The sequence below is a fragment of the Amblyomma maculatum genome, chromosome 1, assembly GCF_055883805.1.
Source record: "Amblyomma maculatum isolate TAMU_Amacu chromosome 1, ASM5588380v1, whole genome shotgun sequence".
Lineage (NCBI taxonomy): Eukaryota > Metazoa > Arthropoda > Arachnida > Ixodida > Ixodidae > Amblyomma > Amblyomma maculatum.
The window spans coordinates 134,800,835-134,818,347 of record NC_139344.1 but is presented as its reverse complement, the minus strand read 5'-3'; the positions used below and the strand labels follow the sequence as shown (position 1 = coordinate 134,818,347).

At 44.0% G+C, this 17,513-nt stretch overlaps 2 protein-coding genes across 3 annotated transcripts in view; both read right to left on the bottom strand.

Annotated features, from left to right (window-relative positions):
• Positions 1–305: 305 nt before the first annotated feature.
• LOC146203983 (uncharacterized) lies at positions 306–12,548 on the bottom strand. 2 transcript variants are annotated; one of them, XM_084586081.1, is made up of 5 exons: positions 12,428–12,548; positions 10,674–10,806; positions 9,318–9,400; positions 7,538–7,766; positions 306–529 (listed from the first exon to the last, which is right to left on the bottom strand). In XM_084586081.1, the coding sequence occupies exons 1-5, from the start codon at positions 12,546–12,548 to the stop codon at positions 490–492; spliced, it is 606 nt and encodes a 201-aa protein (XP_084442207.1). In that variant the 3' UTR covers positions 306–489. The 2 variants fall into 2 exon arrangements, 1 of the variants encoding a protein (XP_084442207.1); XR_014702614.1 differs by lacking the exons at positions 7,538–7,766; positions 9,318–9,400; positions 10,674–10,806; positions 12,428–12,548 and adding exons at positions 4,455–4,593; positions 5,941–6,074.
• A 772-nt stretch (positions 12,549–13,320) lies between these two features.
• Positions 13,321–17,513, bottom strand: part of LOC146203982 (transmembrane channel-like protein) — a 46,522-nt gene continuing 42,329 nt past the window's right edge. The window contains exons 15-17 of the mRNA XM_084603853.1: positions 15,518–15,643; positions 14,843–14,921; positions 13,321–13,485 (exon numbers count right to left, since the gene is read on the bottom strand). Coding sequence (XP_084459979.1) covers positions 13,321–13,485; positions 14,843–14,921; positions 15,518–15,643 — 370 coding nt within the window. The remainder of the gene's footprint in view (positions 13,486–14,842; positions 14,922–15,517; positions 15,644–17,513) is intronic.

Here is a 17,513-nt window from a genome sequence, read left to right as displayed (position 1 = left end):
GCCCGGTAGTTTTGACAGTCTTGAAAGTTTTGTCAGCCTCTAGGTTCCCGTTTACATCAAACGCTCTTTTCGGCACAAGGCGTTCAGAGCGGTCGCCGCGTCTGCATTACTTTTACAGGGAATTCAGTTTCACAGGACAAGTGATGTGGATGCCGAGATACAGCAAGCAATAACACGCAACGTAAGAACGTACACGCAGTAGAGCTTTAAACGCACGCAGAAAGCCGTATTGAAAACAAAAAGCATTCAGAGACGTTTCGTAACCGTTTTCTACCCCGCAGCAAACAGAACCACAAGCTGCATTGTTGTTTTTATTTGCCCATACACAAGGGTCTTCAAAAGCAGTGTTGTTCTCTTGAAGGTGTAGAGTGCGAGAAAAAGAAATTATGGTACATCAGAGTGCAAGGAAAGTGAAGGCATGAAGTACGATTGAAAACACTTGTTGACTTGCCACCGCTGGCTGTCTGCTGGCAAGCAGCAGAGCACTCTTCACAGTGAATCCGTGTCCTCGCGATCAGTGTACATCTTCCTGTTAAAGAAACAAAAGGTATAGGTTCTTATTTCTTTTTCGCATACAGCACCTAATTTATTTGTATTTTATAAGCTTAACAATCATACGCAGCTATTTTTGTCTCGAAACTTGCAACCCTCTCTTTTGTCTGCGCGCATCAATTTTGCGCTTTTAGTTTTTTATCATTAGGCAAGCCGCAGGCATCGCAGGTGAGAGATCTCGTACAAATGGAATTACTCACGTGAAACCCATCTGCTCAAGCTAAAGCAGGATAGATTATATCTCAGGTCTATCGATATCTGGAGGAAGCAAATGTATGCAGTGGGGCTCCTTCTTATATAGTTACTCGTTTTATTCCATGGTAAGAACACGTGTCCCATATGAAAATGGTCTATGTGCGGCAGTGCAATATCTTATGGTCGACTATGTATGCCTATAGTATTTTGTGATGGGCTGTAAAGTACCATAAGAACACGTGCAAACAGCGCTACTGAAAATTCTGCACCTTCTCAACCGTACAACATACCTTCAGCAAGACGCAGAAAACTGTGTACGTTCCTCAATCTACAAACAAGTAGTCATACAGTTTTCTGTAGCCCATTACAAGTAAGTAAATGCCTCTATAGTTATAGAACTTAGGCCCTAGAAACGGTTATAGCTCCCTTTAGCAAAGTATACGCATCTAAAGCTATAGACTATAAGACGCAGTTTTCTACGCTGGCATATATAAGCCCTGTATACATGGACTCGACAGCACCGGATCGGGTAAGCGTCGAGTAAGCGAGGTCACCATTACCCGACCCAATTGGTGTCTACATGAACTCGCTTTCTAGAGAGTAATTATTCGCAGCGGCGCGTAGTGTCTGGATTTGAAGTTATTGTGCAAGTTTCTTACTCGTATTTGATTCCGTTGCCTTTTACTATCGAGAGCTTCGATTATTGTTTTTTATCGTTGATGAGGGCTAAAAAGCATTCAACTTCACTGACGCTCCTCGTCGTTCCGGTTGCTTTTTAATCCCAGAGTTCCTCGACTCCCTGACTCGACAGCGTCTACGTGCTTTTAGACAAGCGGGTCAAGCGAGTTAACCTACCCCCTGCAAGCGAGTTAACGCGACCCGCTCCACGGCTATTTTACTCGACCCGACTGTGTATACATGAACCCGACAACTGGTTTTTTTACTCGACAGGCTTACTCGACCCGACTCTGTCGAGTCCATGTATACAGGGCTATAGAGAAGCAAATGCCTGCGGTGGCTGCTGACCTCGTGCCATACAAATTGTTCAGCCTGACATAGAGCAGTATAAGAGTCTACAGCTGTAGCCCAACAGGGGCCTATAGAAAGGTGAATGCTGCAAGCATTCTCATAAGCAGTCTCATAAGCTGTAGATATATCACCGTTTCGAATCCCTCTCGCTAGCCAGCCCTCCACCTGCCTTGCAGCTGTATGCTGCATGCAACGGTAAATCACGTGACATCAATTGGAATGTTCTACGACGAGCGGTTGGTTAGCTGTTTTGATACGAAGGGCGAAGAACGTGGCGCTACATCGAAGGTGCACCTTGGTGAGCACCTCGAACTCCTCCTCGTCGGCGGCTACTGTTAGCAATCATCAGCGGAGAGCATCGCCTAGATTACAGCCTACACAATACAGTCGAACCAACTCGTAACAAAATACGATTGCCCAGGAATCATTGTTGCAACCAAGAATTGTTTTCATCGTGGGATGGAAAGGAGAAGGAAGTGACAAATTTTAGAGCGCATAATGACAGGAACGTTACTGATTTCTTTGCTGAAAAAAAGCCCGTATCAATCAGCTTTGACTGATTTATGGAGTATTTTGCCCGTACCTCTCTACAGGGTGCTTAAGGGCTGCACGTTCTGGAATGAGCGACCTTCTCAAAAATTAAGTCCCGGACGGGCGCTAGCGTTTGTAAGGCCTCTTTCTCATAGATTTCCGTTCGTCATCGCTCTCAGTGCATGTGAGAGCCGAGATGATCGCCTCATTGGTGAAATTGTTTTTTTTTTTTTTTTTTCGCGACTGCGCCGTCAGCATGCAAGAATTAGTTTCGACATGCCACCGTCCTCATTACATCAATAGGAGCTTCGCGAACCTCCGCGTCACTGGCACTGAGAACGAAGCCCGCTTCCCGGAGGTGATTCTTGACGGAAAATCCGATTAGCTTCGGCAGGACTGAAGGAACAGAGACGGCAGAAAGGAAAGAGGAAACAGCGCTCACAAACCGCGCGCGCCTCAGTGACCGAAGAGATTTAAGTATGGCGCACGCGGCCTACGCAGCGATGCATCGGCACCGACGCACCGGTGCGTTTTCTACGAGAGACACACCTTCGGAAACATCAATAATGGACTGCTCTACTAAACGGGTAAGCCTGTTTGTTCTCCTCCCTTGCGCCGCAGTGGAATGCGAGCGTCGCGATGTATGAGTGCGTGCTCGCGTGGATTTTTTTTTTTTTTTTCACAGCACCGATTCGATCCATCAGTCGCTCCACTAGCTCCTCGTGTGCTCGCTTTCGCCTTGTGACCGTGTTTCGGCTGGTGTGGTTGCAGAGCTCGTGTTTTTATCTCTTTTAAGATTGGCTCTCAGTTACCGTATTTAATTTTTATAGCCGATAATGGGACGTATCCGAGCTACTCGGCGAAGAAGACAATTTTGGCAGTTCTGCCTGTATTTAGTATCAGCCGGGCAAGCATATTCCATGATGCGTCAAAAGTGAATTAATGGAAAAGTAATAACCATTACCAAAAAGACACTGCTTGGCGGGTAATACTAATCGCTGCGGCACTGTAAAAATTATATGGCAAGGAGGCGCATTGAAACTGGAAAGATACGCTAGGGCATATAAAATGTATCGCCACAAATTAACGTGGGCTTTGTGCGACACCATATTGAAGAGTTTAGAATAATTTTAACCGCCTGCTTTTTTTTTTTTTTAATTCTTGTTTTCTTTTTCTTTTTTTTTTTTTTTTTTCAATGTGCACTGACATTGCACAGGCACTGGCGCCTGCGTTTCGCTACAATCGAAACGCAGAAGCCGCCACGGCCGGCATCGAACCCTCGTCTTTGTATTCAGCTGTCGACAGCCCTAACCGTTGGGCCACCACGATGGGGCAATAGGACGAATAAAGGACATGAGTAGAGTTAATTACGTCTTTTGAGCCGTCTGTAGACGATGGCAGTTGCTTTTGCGATTACACGTCTGAGGTAAAAGTGATTGAACAAGATCAGGAGTTTCTACGCTAATGCATACTTAAAAATGACATGTGCCCGTAATTTCTCAGTCACTCGAAACAGTCTGAGAATACCGCCGCTAGCTGTGCCAGGTTGGCTGATGAACCCGAATTCATTTTAGGCCATAACCTTGGCAAAAACTTCGAATGACAAGGTCAAGTTTCGCACTTTGCTAGGGTGCGCATACCTTCCTTTGAATGTTCCAGATTCACGGTTCATCACAAAAATCCGGCATGCTCCAGCTGACACGCTAAAAATTCTTGTAAGCAGCACCCCTGCTGCTAAATAACCAAAATCAAGCACCAAACTTTACTCATTTCCTACCCCTCCCAGAGTTGCTCATATATGTCTGGAAATGACGCCTCCACGATATTTACTAATTTTTCCTGTTTGATCACTCCTATTTCGTGCGACACCTTCATCAAGAATACTGAAGAACGAATAATCGCTTGTTGCAATTATCCTATAATGTTACTCTACAAAACCCGTCACCATGAAAGTTTCACTTATTGACTCCGCAGTAGAAAACCTTTTTAATACCTAGAGTTGTCGCTTGCGTTCTAGGTTTATCCCCCAACTTGCCGCTCTTGATCAGATTTTTTTTTTTTATGTAATGAGGCCGAATTTCTAGAAAATAGAAGTTCATTCGCTAAGTGCAAGAACTTCAGCGCAGGACTGAATTATCTTCGGCTACCTTTGTTGGCGCAAAAGCATGTTCAGCGTTTTGCTTCAAGGTGACCAGGTTGAAACGCTGTCATCTTTTGCCACAAGTCGAAGCCGTGAGCACAACGCTTCCCCCTTTGCTATTTTTCTCCAAGGGCTTTGGTGGTTTTCTGGGAAGGAAGGAGGAAAAAAAGCGCAGGGACAAGAGTATCTGTGCACACTTCCATCCTCGTTCGGTCGGTTCTTGCGAACCGTATCCTGTGTATAATTTCTCAAAATTGTCTACAGAGAAAACAGGTTACCACATATTTGAATTTATCGGACCACTTTGTCCATTGTGCTAATTATAGGAACCACAGCAAGTGCTGTCTAGCCTTGCAATCTGCCTCTTATACATGCTTCTCGACATGAAGTACCGCAGAAACTGAATATAAAAAAACATTGCAGACATTGCAAGCTGTGCAAGTAAGAATAAAGTAGCAACCTTTTTTTTTTTTTTTTTTTTTTGTAGCGCATTAAAGATAGCAACTTCTCTTTAAACATTAACTAAAAGCACTGAAGTGATTCTACCGAGGTACTCAGCCGCAGAGGGAAGCTGCGCCCGATTAGCCTGAAATGCATGGCTCTTGCATTCATTGTCTAAACGGTGCTGTCTGTGCCTGTATGTGAAACGGTTGGTAATCAGTTGCCGGAAAGTGCAGGCTTCGTGTTCCACTTGCGGCGCGGCCGAAAACGTGGGTTCTGTCTGTTGTGGAATCGTAGGTGCAAAGCAATGCTCTTAACACTTAACGGTGCATTCGTCGCTAGCTTTATTAAAATGGGCCATTTTTTTAATGTCTCCAGATTTTTTAGACCTGATGGAGATACGACAGTGTGGTACGTGCAGGTAGATGATGCAGCAACACCGACAATACCGGAAATTATATTTTACAAAAAGTAAAAGCTGCCGGATGATTTTTTTATTGTTAACGAATTTCCAACAGGATAACTGTAAGAGATACATTGTTGTGGCCTGCAAAGGTTAGCTGTACAGCAAAACGAACCTTATTTATATTGTAGACTTGTTGTTTACGCGATTTATTAACTAAAATTCACTGATAGATTGTATTTATTTTTATTTTATCGGGCAATATCACGAAGGTTAAAGCCGTCAACACAGAAGGTGAGTATCTGTTATAAATTTTCTCAATTGGCAACGTGACTCGAAAAATAAAAATCTTTTTCAAACTTCAAAACCCCGTATCTAAACCCTCGGTGAGTTGGCTTTTACGCATTGCAAGTTTATAAAAAGGTGTCTATGCATGTGGTATTGTCACCAAAGTTAGGTTACCATCCTTTACATCATAAAATACAAAAATACAAATACAAAAATCATAAAGCCTAAAAACGCAAACGATGCCATTTTTTTTAAATGTGCAATGCACTAAAGCCAGCTGAAAGAGCTTTCAGACGCCTGTTTTTGACGTTCGATATTTTCAGTGACACTGCCGATTTAAAACATGTTTAAGAAGACTTACCTCTCATGCTTATGGACTTCAATTTCACAATATATATTGCCCCTTAATATCAAATATATAAGGTAATAAGCTAATTTTGATTAACTATTTTTCGAATCAGTAAGCCCATAAATATAATGTTAGCCTTGCTGCCCAGTCCACCTACACAGACCACGCTGAGGCACCTCTTATAGCTAAAAAGAAACAAGTCGGTACACTAAAAGCAAAATCTCCTGGTATCATAACTATCTTAACACCACTCACCTATACGGAGCAGAAACACTGGGGCCAACGAAGGAGGTTGAACTTAAATTGAGGGTCGCAGTTACATATTAAAAATAAAAATGAGGATGTCGCATTAAAGGTCATGAAGAGAGCAAAGTTGACCAGGGAACAAACTGGAGTTAATGACATACCAGCTAAAATCAAAAGAAAGAAATGGGCTTGGGAAGGGCGAAGGAAAGGTTACCGATGGTCATAAGGGTGACAGACTGGACTCCAAGCAAATGCCAAAGTAGCTATGTGGGCGGAAGAAAGTTATGTGGCCGAATGAGATTAAGAAGTTTGCAGGTATAAGATGTAATAGGTTGCAAAAAGGTGGTGTTAATCAGAGGGATATGGGAGAAGCCTTTGTCTAGCAGTGGGGAGAATAAGGCTTATGAGAATGATAATGATAATGTGTAGCGTATTATTTAACCACAAATAACTTATCTGTCTATTTCTGATTTTAATTATTGGGCACGTTTATATTACGAAACCGAAGGTTGCCAACATCGATGGTGAGGCCAATTTTTAAATTTTATTTTTCGGCAGTGTGGGTCGAATCTTTTATCGAATGTCAAAAATGCGCACTTGAAAGTTCGTGGAGTTGCTTTTCCCGTATTGCTTATATATAAAATGGCGTCCCCACGCGTGGTATCATCGGCGAAATTGGGTGAACTTCTTCTTCGTCATCGATATAAAGACGGCGTTTACATGCGGCGCATAAGAAATGCAAGCAACGCTATTTTGTAAATATGTAATAGGAAATCCCTGTCAGCGAACTTTCAAAAGCATGTTTTGACGCTCGATATTTCGAGCCACATCACCGCTTAAGAAATAAAAATAAAAATAGATTCCCCTTCGATATTGACGCCCTTTGAGTTCGCATTTATAAATATGCCTACAAATCCAAGACAAAAATATTCATTTGTCAGTTTTAGTCATTGTGGAATTATACTGCTCTGTCAAGCACATGAAGCCCGCCTTGCTGTACAGTTCACCTGAAGTCCTGAACAGACCGCACTGACTTATCTCAATGGATTTTTTTTTAATCGCCCTGCGTAACGAAAGTTATTGCCGGTATTGGACACGAAAAGAAATAAACGAATAGTTGCTAGGAGGTTCGTCATTGTCGTATAACTGAGTCCATGTTTTCAGACGGGTACAAGCGCAGCCAATACGAGTATGGTTGAACGGTATGGTTGAACGATCGCAGTGCCGCCAATGTGTCCAATGCTATGGCTCGTAGTACATCCAGCTAGATGGGAGTATTTCGGCGCGTTTATTCGAAACCAGAAGGCCTTGATCTGTGCGCCTGAAATTGCCCATGTTTGGCTGTCAGTTCCAAGATCCCTACCGCTCGTCGTGGTCATTGTGCAGGGGTGTCGGAGGGCAAACGTTCACCCGCGGCACGTGGGGCTCGGCGTGGTGGCGGCTCATCTCGCGGACGAGCGCTGGCCGGGGCACCACAGGATAGGGCAGGGCCACGTCCAGAAGCGGCAGTGTCTCACGAGGACACCGGTCGTCTGAATCGGCGCCTTCGGGCGCACCGGTCCGGCTTCCTTCGCCATCCTCATCTTTCTTATCTCCTGCAGAGATACCACCACTGTTAATAGGGCCGCCAAAACAAATACCGATGCATTTGTATGTATATGCTTGTTGCACTCGACCGAGCACAATATAAACAATCATTAGGAGAGCCAAAAGCCTATATACTACATGAATTTAGTCGCCATTTTGATTTGCTACTTTAAGGACGCCGAGTACTAGTTAAAGTACGGCAGGCTTATTTACAATGAGCTGATAATCACAAGTGGCATGCACTGTAGCGTGATCAAACTGGTATCGGCTTAAAAGAAGAGGCTTTGCTTTGAAGCCGTGTAGCTGCGCTTAAGACGATGTTGGTTTAAAATATCCCCTTGTTAGGTTTATGACATACTAAGCCCCACTGATCACACATAACTGACAGCCTTATCTTTCCTGACTTCGCTGATGAACTCCTTTTTTTATGAAGCAGGCAGAGGTAGTCCTCGCCTTCCTTTTGTGCTTCACGACAACTCGCATGTGTGTTACTGGATAGGCATGATGCGTTATTTTTCTCCAATTAAAAAAGGGTAATTGGCTTCTATCTAGTGTTTTACATCCGGTACTCAAGTCCTTGAACAACGTGTTTTTTATTGTGCTGACAATTACTCATCAACTCTCGCTTGACAAAGCCTTCCGGCCTTTTGTATGTAAGGTAGTGAAGATGATCAATTTTCACTAGTCGAATGAGGTATTCTTGCGGCAAGTTTCGCTACGACGCGTTAAAACAGCCTGGGAAAGCGTGTTGGTCAGTGCCTTGTCAGGCTGCAATTGTATTCAACAAAACTTGAGTCATCATATGTGTGTTCTCATATCAAGACAGGCAGCATGACCTCAGTTCCGTAGAACTGCAATCTCCATGTTGCTAATGAAGAAGTTAGCTAGGCTTTAATTTATTATAGCGACAGCTTTACTCCCCCGGGCACAAACCCAGGGACTACTTCGGTATCTCCGGATGACCTTTAAGCTCAGCCGAAACCAAACTGGGACTTACTTCGAAGGCGACAAGTCTCGCTTAGTATAGTGCGCTATTGTGAGCTGGTGCATGACCGAATGACTCACTGACCCTTTATAAGCACACGACCAACTGAACATCCTATTAATTGCGCGTCATAGTTAGTTAGTCCATTGCGATTAAAAATTGAACTCTACGCGACAGCATATAGTCATATCTCGTTGGATAGCTTATGTACACAATCATTATCCAGGATTAAATATGCATCTGATATAAATACCGTCGACTAGTAATTTGCAGTTAAATATTGAATTTCACGATACAAAATTAAATTATATATACCTGGATAGCGTATATTGAATATGACTGCACTACACTAATTACAAGTCATAATTATAACATTAATTTCAATTGTGATTAAAAATAACTTTACGCTGCAACGTAACGTCACATATCGTTGAAAAGGTTTCGACGACGAGTAGAATACGAAAATATACTCGTGCACCTATCACTAGATCTTGGATGTAACCAGGGTTAAACCCCTATAATATTTTTGCCACAATTCTGTTGAAACCACTAAATTTAAGTAGCTCCTTACCGCTGTCCTTTCTCTTGAGTGTGCCCTTGGAATCAACCCCGTGGCGGAGCTTCTCTACAGACTTCAAGAGGGGCTTCGATGCCCTGCAAATAAAAGAAACAAGTGCGCGCTACTCGATATGTGAGCGAGGCATGTGGCTTCTTCGTGCGAGGTGACGAGGCAGGGCTAACCCCAGTTACATAAACAATATACAATATGTCTATACTGTCGAAAAAGAGTAAGTACCTGTAATGCAGTCGTAAAATGACATACAGCGGTAGCCACGCGCCAAAAGGTTCGCTAGCCTCTAGGCTAGCGATCAAAAGTCATATTCCAGCCTAATAGTCGCCTCTTAAGCAGCTCACTGTGCATGGGGGGTCAAGAATTCAGAGGGTAGTCAAAAACCATTATTGGGGACACTTAAGGACACCTTGAAGGGTATGACGCGAGAGCCTAGGCTTCCAGCCCACATATAAAGCTCCGCTTTAACCAAGCCATAACAATGTCCTGCGTAACCTGGGGTTGGAACGTGGATGCAACGGTTCTGGCTGGCTGATTATAATATCACCCTCCCATGTGAGAGGAAAGGCCCGTGTTGGCAGCTCTTGCCAAACGTAATGGCAGGCAACTATATGTACAGTCAGCATGTCAGCTGCCAGCTACCGCCTGCCAGCGCCATGCTCTTGATTTTTCGCTCTCAGTCAAAGACAACGCTGGCGGACGGCCATCGACGCCGAATTGTCTGTGCACGGGCCACGTAACACTATCTCTTTAATACGAATCCCACGAAGCCTCTTAGAAAATACCGAAATTTTGTTTCTGTTTTTGTATCTCTATTTTAAAAAGTAGTTAGGGACACATGGTGAGTTGGCTGACCTTATTTGTTTTATGCAGCCTAATGATCGCAATATTATTTAATTAAAATTAAATACCCAAATTTTGCCACCTTAATCGCATGAGGTACTATTATAAGGTAAAATCCAAGGCCTTCAACATTCGAACTTAGGCCTCTTTTTACACCTGCTTAACCACCACTGGGGCTCGATAAATCGAAAAGCAAAAACACCTTTGTGAAAGCTCGTTGAGTTGGCTTTCACGCGTTGCACATTTTACGCGCTGCTCTTGATGCTTTTAATGTAGCCTCCTAACGCTCCACATCTGTGTGCTTGCGATGGCCGCCTCGCGTTGTCAAATGAAACAGTGATGACAATAAAGTGCCTCTTCAACTTCTTTACAGTTAGGCTTATTTATCCTGGGCCCTATTTAATTATGCAAGCAACTTCATTGCTTCGCGGATAACGATTTCGTACTAAACGCATGCATTTCAATGTCTATTTTGCCCGTTTTTATTATTTCTCGCCTACGATTGGCACTCGCCTTGGCGAGCTCTGTTTCTTCTGTTCTACTTGAGGAGTCCGGCTGCCAGATGGTGCGTCCAAGTTGTGTCCATCCACCAATGGCTCTTCGTCGGAATTTTGCAGGTTATACTGCACTTTTCGGCCCCGTGCATCTGCATTCGAAAACCGCACATAAAACATACCCCAAATATGTAAACATCCTCAGACGGAGCACCCGCTTCGCATCTCGTGCTGCCAGGCTATAGATCTACCCATTCGCTGAAAATGCTTCATTTTATCAAGACAAACCGGAATTTTTACGAACTGATTCAACAGTTACTTGCAAAGACATTGCAGACAGCACACGTCATCCGGATTCGCGTTCTCTGAACTCTGTAATTCTCGAACCATGGCCTCAACGTTGTCAGCACAGAGCACTATTAAAGGGCTTTTTATATATTTAAGAGCCACATGTTTGAGCACCTGCCTATAAACACACTACGGTTTTTTTTTTCTTCTTTTTTTTTTTTTACAAATGCAAGCACCAATAATCATACTCGGGTTCCAGTTGTCCTAACAACTCAGCATCTTTCTCTTTCTTCTATCTGGTTCTTTTCTTTGCATGTAGTTCTAAGTAAAACTTGGACAAGACTTAAGTGCCATTAGCTGCGGCAATGCGATAGGTTAACAACCTCGTTGCCAGCATGCACGACCACACGTAAGTACCACGCACTACCACGCACACATTTCAAGGACTCCCCTTACAATCTAACACCACGCACACCCTTTAACTTGATCAGAATATTTCACCTTCCCATGGCAGCTACCTTTAGTTCTCTTCCCCTTCTCACCTAAAAGAGAAAAAGGGTTGATTCAATTATGAGGTTTAAGGTCCCAAAGAGACTCGGGCTATGAGTGACGCCGTATTATAAGGCTGCAAAAATTTCTACCACTTGGAGTTCTTTAGCATGCACTGATTTCGCACAGAATGCGGGCGCCTTGCTTTTCGCCCCCATCGAAAAGCTGCCGTCAAGGCCGGGATTCGAACCCGCATCCTTGGGCACAGCAGTCGAGCGCCCTAACCCCTGCACCACCACGGCGGGGCAAAAGAGGATAAGGGCCTTTTGACTCCCTTTTGCCCTTTTGCCACCTTCCAACAGTGGCAGGTGCGTGACAGCACTGCGGCTCTTCGTCGCAGTGGTGATCTCATGGTTGGTTGGTTGGTTGGTTGGTTGGTTGGTTTGTGGGGTTTAACGTCCCAAAGCAACTCAGGCTATGAGAGACGCCGTAGTGGAGGTGATCTCATGGTATAGCATTATTTTTCAAAAAGTAAGCTATGGTTCCTTTCCTACGGCTCCTCTGGCACATCACCGCCGCATCACCTTGGGCGTTATTTTCACGAGCGAGCGAAAATAGACAAGAAAATACGGAAGAAGGAAAACGGGAAAACCACCTAAACACCTTACAATTAATGTCTTCGCTCCTGCTGTGCACTTGGGACCCCCCCCCCCCCCTCTTTTTTTTTTTTTTTTAAAGCCAATATCACTTTCACAGTTCCCCAGCACCTCCGACGCTGCGAGTTAACGGTACTAGAAGAATTATAAGATTTTAAACTAATTTGCAGACATGTGAAAGTATCATTCCGCATGGGCGTCAAGTTGCGCCAAGCTGTTCACTCTCATAAAGGCCTCGATTCACGGCGTAATAACTTTCGCCTTCTCCGAGAAGGAGCACTGTATTCGCGTAGCGAATGCAGTGTCGTGCACTGAGACCACAACAGTGTATATCACTTGCCGCTGGAGGGTGTCTCTGAGCCTGTGGGCTTCTTGGTGGGACTGTCCGGACCGCGCTCTCGATCCGCGGCGGCGGAAAGCAGGGCGGCCGCCTTCAGCTTTGACGGGAACGTCGACGTCATGCGGCGAGCTGTATTCCACTTGTTCAATATTTCGGCCGTTCGCTCAATGGTGGGTTCAACCTTTGGAGCTGCAAGCAAGAAATGTTATGCGTAATTCGGCTGAGAGACAGAGAGAGACAAAAATAAAACGCACAACGCGTTTAAAACAGATGCAGGTGCAGAGCGTACGATGAAGCTAAATACAACTCTATCTAAAATCCCGGCTCTCCGTCAGTGAAAACGTCACAGCAGCAGATTTATAAGAGTCGGTTTCAATGCATCACTTTGGAGGCAATTAATTTCTGACGATTTTTTGATTCGGATCGAAATATTTTCCTTTTCAGTGCTTATTAACGTGTTTCCTACGTCAGCCACTTTTTTCGCGTGTATTATTTTTCCCACCTTTGTGCTATCAAATACTGCGAGGCCTCGAATATCTTTCCACTAATTTTCATGCTGCGCTTTTTGAAGTGGCCAGTTTATGCTGACATTTGATTTTAATTTTCGCGTGTCTGGCAGTCGAAGTATAATTTTTCATGACAAATTTCCAGTTCCGATTCTTGGCGTCCCTTTGTTCTTTTCAACTGGACTGAAAACAAATATTTCCAGTGCGGTAGGTTCTTTTTTTTTTTGTCCATAATATGGTTCCTGATAAGCTTTCAGAACGTAGCTTCACCGTCTGAAAACCGAGCACCATCTTAGACCATCAGCCAGCCAGTCATAACGGTGCGTAATTGCACCCAACCGTAACTTGCAAACATTAGGGACAAAGCAAGCGATTTTTCCTCATTAACTACCCGAGTGGCACGTGGATGTGGATGATCGTGCGTATATGCTTAAGCGGACCTTCTGGTTCCGCCGGAACCGTCTCTGTGACCGTGACTGTAGTGGTCGGGGCTGGAGCCGGTGTCTCCTCTGTCTTCTCTTTCTTCTCCGGTTTCGTCTCCGTGTCTTTCTCCTGCGAAGCAACAACATAACCGGGACCACAGTCTCGCATGAACATTTCGTGAGTGACGTACAGAGTGTTCGTGTGGTATCATCACTGTCACTATATCGATCACAAAAAATACTAATTCGCTGGGTCACATTCTGCTCGCTCACGTTAAACTCAGAAGCATTTAAAAAGCATTTGACCTTGCCTTTGCGCTTCACATATAGAAAGCTGCATGGCACTGAAACATGGTAGTAGCATTTGCTGCTTTCATGGTTTATAGGCACGGCGGGCGGCAACTGAGGCCATGATTCTCCACACACAGCAATAACGCATGTACAGGGCTTTGAATATTTGGGGGCTGGGATTTAAAACATTCCTATGCAAAATCTACTACACCATTCGAGCTGAAATAACGTTCACAAAGTAGCAAAATATCGTCTACGTTATCTGATAAGTGATTCAACATCGGTACTTGCCTAGATTTTCCGAAATCGAGAAAAACTGCTCTCGGCGGCGTGCACAATTTTCGCAGAAGAGAGTCGAAAAGCTATTTTAACAAGGTGCGGCATCTTTCGGGCAGTGAGGCAAGCGCGCCAACGGCCGGGATGGAGCTTGTCTCACTGCTCGACAGATGACGGATCATGTTAAAATAGCTTTTCGACTCTCTTCTGCGAAAATTGTGCACCCCACCGAGAGCAGTTTTTTCTCGATTTCGAGAAATGTAGGCAAGTACCGATGTTGAATCACTTATCAGATAACGTAGACTATAGTTTGCTACTTTGTGAACGTTATTTCAGCTCGAATGGGTTAGTAGATTTTGCATAGGAATGTTTTAAATCCCAGCCCCCAAATATTCAAAACCCTGTACTGGAAACTGCTGTAGCTGCAGACACGAAATGACTGGCGCGCATGTCAGCGATCCAGATGTGCTAGACCCGACTGTAAGACTAACGCGTCTCTTAATATTCTCCACCTCCAAAGAAAAGGCTTCCCGTGGGCAGCTTTGCGGGGAAGAGGCATCGATTCTAGAGCAGCGCCTGGCACGTGTCCTGCACGAGTGCATTTAAACGGCTCATTTTAGGCGGAGGCTAATGTACGTATCACGACGGAACGTAATTTAGTCTTGCTGCATCTGCGCAGCTATAATAAATAAGTTGCTTTTGAAAGTGTTCAAGTTCACGGTTGTCCTATCACCACGATACTGCTTTCGGACCCCATTTCACAAATTAATTCTTAAGTCTACATCTTATTAAGCATACGTGACCTTTAAGCCGCATATTCGCCGACTGCATCATAATCAGCGCACTACGACATGGCGAATTTTGAATGACATGATTACGAAATGATGAAGCTTTAGGTTTGCCATTTGTCCAGTACTTACCCTTCTCAACTGCAGCTTGAGATCGTTGTTTGATTCTCTCAAAGACCCAGTGAGGGCCACCAGGTAGTATATAATAAGTCTGTGAAAAATAGATGTCAAATACAGAAACGACTTTTGATTCGAGTAAACAGCGGCAAATCATCAAATTATGTACTTTTAAAAAAATGAACTTTCTATCATTTAAGAGCTCTTTGCAGCGCCCAATTTGTGGTAACAATTCTTATCACAGATATATTTAAGGATTAATGCCAGCAAGAATATTAAACCAATGGTTTCATACAATTCCAAGAACAGCTCAGTGAAAGAATGCTCAGAATGGAGAACATATTAAACGGGAAACTGGGACAAAAAATTAAATTTATGCTCTTTTTGATCTCTTTAATCCCTCCGCAGAACGATTACAAATTATGAGTGTTGAATGACCTCTGTGGACGTTGAAGGCTGACACACTCCGTCGTCTGAGGAACGCCCTTACCATTACCGTTGTGAACTAAAGATATTTCACTTAAAATAACCAACACTACTGCCGTGGCTGAATACGTTGCCCAGCTCCAACGGAATTACAGGTTTTGTATCTAAAGAATTAAATTTGTGCATCAATCAAAACAACGAGGTGTGCCGCTAGGCGCGCTACGTTATGTCAGATGAATGTATCCAAAGTAACGGTTGTCTTACATTAATAGCAATATCAGAGGAATCACGACCCCAGGAGAAGTCAAATACTCGATGATCTTGTTCATCCACAGTGGCAGAGTGTTATCCAAGTATCCAGTGAACACTCTGTACGCACGAAAGTAACCGCTGGAATAAAGAACGACAAGTAGTCAGGGGTTCAAGAAATGATCAAACTTGAATCTTGGTCCTATAGGTGGTTCAGATTTATGTCACGCATAACTTCGAACTCGGCTTGCAGACTCTGCAGGCAGGTACGTTTACACAACATAGATTCAAGGACAGCTACAGATAATTTTTAACCGGAATGTTCAACAGCTTTTACTAGTGATTTGCCTGATAAAAAGCATTCGTACCCAAAGGATATCGTCAGATACTACTACCCGTAAGAGGAGCTAATCAACTCACATTTTTTTACACTAAAGGGATGCAAGGGACAAATCCCCGGAAGGTGGCTTGGGTTGATACCGCCTTATAATTCCAGATACCACTCTAACCCAAAACAGAGTTGTCATTAGTTATAGAAAATACCAAGAACAAAATGCAAGAGCAGCTATTTCAGATTCATTCAGCAGAAATGATGGAATGAGAACACAGAAAGAAGGAAGGAACGAACAAACAGACGTGGACGAAGCTTTGTTTTTTTTTTTTTTTTTTTTTTTTCGCTCGGGCCTGTTCGTGAGTTGAGAGGGACAACGCGGAGGCCGCTTTCAATCGCCAATTCTCTGGCGCTGCATATGGCAGATCAAACATTTTTGCGGGTGTGTGCTGGGCGATTCAATATCTCTCAGTATCATCGTCCTCGGTGGGCACCTTTTCAGTGCCTCCATAATAAAACATGACGAACCCCACATCGGTTTCGGTGCTAGAAATTCTTGACGCTGGCGCGTGCATCGCTGAAACTCAGGCATGAACCATGCTTCGCGAAGAATAGTCTTGCACGGTCCGCTGCGCCTTAACAAATCCAACCGCCCAACCGATGCCGACCGAACTGGGAAACTTATCTGCACTAGACATTTTAACATCCTAGAAGGCTCCTTTGTCGTTATCGTGCGCAGTTTCGTATAACAAATGTCTAAACTCGCTTTTAAAAAAATATACCTGACATAATGAATGCTCATTTATCTTCTTCTTTTTCTTTCTTTTTTTTTTTCCTTTGTTCGAAGCATCTAGCGGTGTTTTCAGGAAGACATTGATCCAAGCAACATTCGAAATTTCGCTGAACACAACGGTAGGGCAACTTCATTATTAGAAAAGAGTATCGCCTTTCAGGAAAGGGAAATGCGGATATGGACGTCGGGAAATTTTATACTGGGCCTAAGAAGTGCTGTCTGGTGCTTTATTTTTAATTCCTCACGTTGGGGAGACGTTTGAATGTTCAATGGACACTTTTTTTTCATCAAGCTGATAAAATGTTACCTAATTAATCTTTACCAATTGATTAAGGCCCCGTCGTGGTGCTGCAGTGGATAGGGCGCTCAACTGCTGTGCCCAAAGATGCGGGATCGAATCCAGGCCGCGGCGGCCGCTTTTCGATAGTGCTTGTTAAAGAATCCCAGGTAGTCGAAATTTCCGGAGTCCTCCACTACGGCGTCTCTCACAGCCTTGAGTCGGTTTCGAACGTTAAACCCCACAAACAACAACGATTGACTAAACTTGGCGAACGAACAAGATACTGCAGATTGCAGAGTAGGACAAACGACTCTCAAGAGCGCCCACTTGGTTTGTCTGGGACACTTTTGTTTTTGAGCAGCCTCGCAGCTTAGTACAGGAGATATCTGGCACCGTTCCGGTCGCCTCCACATAAATGGACACAGTGCCAGAAGGGATTAACAAAGATCTTGAATAGGAAGGACTGCCAGAAAGAGTAGATTCCACTATTCAAGCCTGGAGTGTAGGCTTGCATAATTTGTTGCATTTTAATGAATTCTAATATGGACACAGATAACATCCTCGACACCAGGCAGTAGAAAGCCTAAGTGTCTCCTGACACCTGGGC

Bases quoted from the DNA above. Each gene is read 5' to 3' on its own strand.
- LOC146203983 (XM_084586081.1), bottom strand. From the start codon at position 12,548: ATGACGTCGACGTTCCCGTCAAAGCTGAAGGCGGCCGCCCTGCTTTCC. The intron at 7,767-9,317 runs GTAAGGAGCTAC...TCTCTGCAGGAG, and splicing joins ACTCAAGAGAAAGGACAGCG to ATAAGAAAGATGAGGATGGC. The intron at 530-7,537 runs GTAGGGATCTTG...TTTCTTTAACAG, and splicing joins CACAATGACCACGACGAGCG to GAAGATGTACACTGATCGCG.